We start from the raw sequence: 4184 nt of genomic DNA, 5'->3' as shown, positions 1-4184 counted from the left end.
AAAGGCACAGGCACTGAATAGCTTTCCTGTTAGCAGAGGTGAGCCAGCCCTGACAGGGTTAAATGGGACAATATAATGAGGCTTGCAACTTGCTGTTACTCAAGTTTTACCTGTTGCATAGATTAATACTAATTTGTTTCCCAGCACAATAATCAAGTCCCTGGCACAAGCAGACACGAAGTTGTATTGTTTTATTGGAATAAAATGACTGAATACTCACATTACCCAAAAGAATCTGATTCTGATCATAGAAGAGTAGAATTTATTGTTCACATGAGAATAGATCACTGTGAACTATTTGTCAGATGAAAACAAATTATCAGAGAAAAACAGAAATGAAGATGAGAACTACTGAAGGTAAAACACCGGAAGAAGGTTAGAGAGAAACTCTTTCCTTGATCTAAATCAGTCTTTGAGTTTTCACTCCACCATATGAGTGTTTTATCCTAAGCAGACATTCATACAAAATTAAAGAAGAACCTATGATGAGCATATTTCAATCATAGAAGAAACCTGTTTGCTTTTTTTAATACTGTGGTCAAAATTTTTTGTGTGGATAAAAATATATTAAACTAGTAGACAATGTGTACTGGAGCATAGTCGTCTTCTTGACTCTACTTAGAAGATCCATCTGATTAGAATCATAGCATGACTGAACGGTTGAGACTGGCAGGGTCCTCTGGAGGTCATCTGGTCCAACCCACCTGCTCAAGCAGGGCTACCTAGAGGCAGTTGCCCAGAACCATTCCCAGATGGCTCTTCAGTATCTCTAAGGATGGAGACTCTACCACCACCCTGGGCAACCTGTGCCAGTGCTTGGTCACCCTCACAGTGAAAAAGTGTTTCCTGATGTTCAGAGGGAACATCCCGTGTTGCAGGCCCGTTGCTTCTGGTCCTGTCACTGGGCACCACTGAAAAGAGCCTGGCTCCATCCCCTTTGCGCCCTCCCTGCAGGTATTTATATACATTGATGAGATCCCCCCAACCCTTCTCTTCTCCAGGCTGAACAGTCCCAGCTCTCTCAGCCTTTCCTCCTAGGAGAGATGCTCCAGTCCCTTCATCATCTTGGTGGCCCTTTGCTGGACTCTCTCCAGTATGTCCATGTCTGTCTTCCTGTACTGGGGAGCCCAGCACTGGACCCAGCACTCCAGGTGTGGCCTCACCAGTGCTGAGTAGAGGGGAAGGATCACCTCCCTCGACCTGCTGGAAATAATTTGCCTAATGCAGCCCAGGATACTATTGGCCACCTTTGCTGCAAGGGCATATTGCTGGCCCATCTTCAACTTAGTGTCCACTGGGATGCCCGGGTCCTTTTCTGCCAAGCTGCTTTCCAGCTGGGCAGCCCCCAGCCTGTACTGGTGCCTGGGGTTGTTCCTTCCCAGGCGCTGGACTTTGCACTTCTTGTTGAACTGCATGAGGTTCCTGTCAGCCCTTTTCTCCTGCCTGTTGTGGTTTGAATGAATTAAAAATTCGTTCATTTTGAATGAAGTATCAAGAATCAAGTCTTCAGAGTTGCTTAAGAGAATTTATCATTGCATAAACGTAGCTTGCTATCGTATCACCTTAAATGGGGAAAGAACATCTCTAAGTCAACAGATGAGTGATGATTTGCTAAGGACTGTGCTTGCCATGCAGCAGTAGATGCTAATCTACTAGATTTGTAGAATGGACTGGAGCAGAAATGATGTGTTTACTCCCTTCATGAGAGGTCATTCGTGGTTGGAGTGGGAGTGTGGCTTCAAACACAGAGGTGCAGGATCTCATGTGCTCTGTGCTGGAGTAGGGACCTTGTGCTCTGCTTCATTGTGTGGGTTTCCCAAGAAGAATGAGTAGTTCTCAGTTACTTTATGGCAAGCATCTGAATGCCTCCTTCAGAGCACAGTTGTCTACTTGACCTGTTAGGAGTTGTTTGGGAGAGACGGGGCGAGGTACTGGCAAGTGGGCAGACCCACCACCCACGGCAGCAGCGCTGGTCTGGCAGCCGTGTGTCTTCTTTTTGTGCAAGTGACTGCCGTATGTGCAAGGCAGTTGATAGTGTTTATACCATGTGGGATGATTGCTGTCCCCACAAAGTGGATTATTCGGGATGAAAATCACAATTCATTACTTGTTGCTCTGTGAGTTCTTCTACAAAATCCTTAGATAGAAGTTTATGTTAATCCCTGTCACCAGATTACAGGTTTAAAAAGACTTGCTTAGAAATCAAAACCTGATGTTGTGGTCTTCTCCGGATGCTCGGTGCCATTTGGTAGAGTTGTAGCCATTTACAGTAGTTGGGGATCCAGCTCAAAATACATTACGCATGTGAGAGAAGATCTGGTTAAAGGAAAAACAGCAGCCTGTGTAGCCAGTTTAGCCTGATACAATTAAAAACTCAAGGAGAAAGGTACATCTGTAGTGAAGAGCAACAACAGCATGCTTTGCATTTCCTATCTGTCACGTCTCCAGTGTAATCCCTTTATCTCTGTTGGCTTGTTTGTTTGTTTTGTCAGTCTTCCCATTTTTTGTTAAGCTCCTCTGGTTTCTTCAGTATGCCAGTTGTACCACCCTATCAGAGAATCCACTCTTGGAGTGATATTTTCCAGAGTTCTGTCTAAATCTGTGCTGAATTCTAAATTCACTGCTGTGACCAAGCATATCCGTTTGTTCCACCTTAGCATATCATCACACCACTCATATCTGCAACCCCAAAACTGTGAAGCATCTGTAGAACTTCGAATGGCCAAACACTGGCAGGTTGCCCTGGCTACCCTGGGTGGCTGTGTCATCATAGACTTACTTCAGCCTGCTAACAAACATGGTGAATTTATAGGATTTTGACATTTGGTTTAATCTGTACTACATTCCAATAACAGATTCATGGATTTAAAAAAAAAATAAATGCAGAAATAAAAAATACATGTTGTTTAGAATCACATAAGCAGAGACAGGGGTAGAAGCCACAGGGTGTGGTGCAGAAGGGGTGACAATGGCGGGATTATATGTGTCTGGGGCAGCTGGGGAGATCTGCATGCACCCTGGGCTTTGTTGCAGGTCAGAGTGAAGGGATCATTTCCTCTGAGCAGGAACTCACCAAGGGCATCCCTGGGGGATTTTCCCTGGATCCTAGGAAGGTGTGTGCTGCAACAAAGTATTTAGAATAGTTGTAGAGTGTTGTATCATGATGTTGGGCTTACACTTGCTGTAGATGAGGTAGACTTGAGCACTTAAGCAGGGAAAAAATTCTAGATGTTTGGCTTGGGCTGGGAAGACAAATTGAATTCAAGTTGTAGTCGTGTTTTTAAAGGGTCATCTCATTTTTCTGTTTCTAAATAGCAAATCAGTGAGTTTTCTTTGACACCGATTTTTACATTTTAATGTAGTTTGGGAACATTACTTAAAATTTAGCAAGATAAAAAAAATTAAGTATTGCATTGCAGGAGCTGGATTTTTGTGGGGAAGAAAATACCCCATTGCTTCTCAGAGCATCCTGTGTCAGAGACCTCAGACTAAACTCCCAGTACTTCTTTTGCAGATTACGGCAAGAGAATGACATGGTTGACTCAGCTCCTCAGTGGGAAGCTGTACTACGGCGACAAAAGGAGAAAAACCAGGCGGATCCAAACTACCGGCGATCCAGGCACAGATCTCGATCGTATGTAACCCTTGCCCTCTTTGACGGGAAAACTAAGGCTGCTGTAGCGTGTTAAAAAGCAGGAGGAATATCTCCAGCATGGTGATGGCTCTCAGCTGCTGAGGAACAGAGACTTTCACGTGGCATGTTCTCACATCAGCAGATTTGTCTTTGTGGTCAAACTCCCTTCATATAGTGATTTGAATTTCAGGCTACAAATGACACAGGAAGGGCTTTGTAATAGGGCTTGTCAGGAGCTCTCTCCATCACCTTGGATGGAGTCCTGGATGGTTTTGTGGCTCACTGAATATTAGCTCTGTAATGAGGACAGTGATTCACCTCTTCTGGGCAGCATGTCTGTGAAAACATTCAGATTTTGTGTGATAGGTGCAGGCATTTTTGTGAAATGCGTGCACACTTGTTAATCGTATAATGTCTGCGGTGTTGTTCCAGATGAGACCAGCTATTGATGTCTCCATGTCAAATTACCATTGGCAAGCAGCAGTCAGTGATTTATTGCATCCCAATGTCAGGATTTCCATGATGGAGCCGTGCTGCCAGGCAGTGCCAT

At 44.4% G+C, this 4184-nt stretch overlaps 1 protein-coding gene across 1 annotated transcript in view; it reads left to right on the top strand.

Moving 5' to 3' along the window:
* Positions 1-4184, top strand: part of EPB41L4A (erythrocyte membrane protein band 4.1 like 4A) — a 96275-nt gene that overhangs the window by 78108 nt on the left and 13983 nt on the right. Inside the window, exon 18 of the mRNA XM_009321109.1 lies at positions 3515-3634. Within this exon, the coding sequence (XP_009319384.1) occupies positions 3515-3634 (120 nt within the window). The remainder of the gene's footprint in view (positions 1-3514; positions 3635-4184) is intronic.

Source organism: Pygoscelis adeliae, unplaced genomic scaffold (genome assembly GCF_000699105.1).
Source record: "Pygoscelis adeliae isolate BGI_AS28 unplaced genomic scaffold, ASM69910v1 Scaffold83, whole genome shotgun sequence".
NCBI classification, from domain to species: domain Eukaryota; kingdom Metazoa; phylum Chordata; class Aves; order Sphenisciformes; family Spheniscidae; genus Pygoscelis; species Pygoscelis adeliae.
This window is presented reverse-complemented; position numbering and strand designations above follow the sequence as displayed.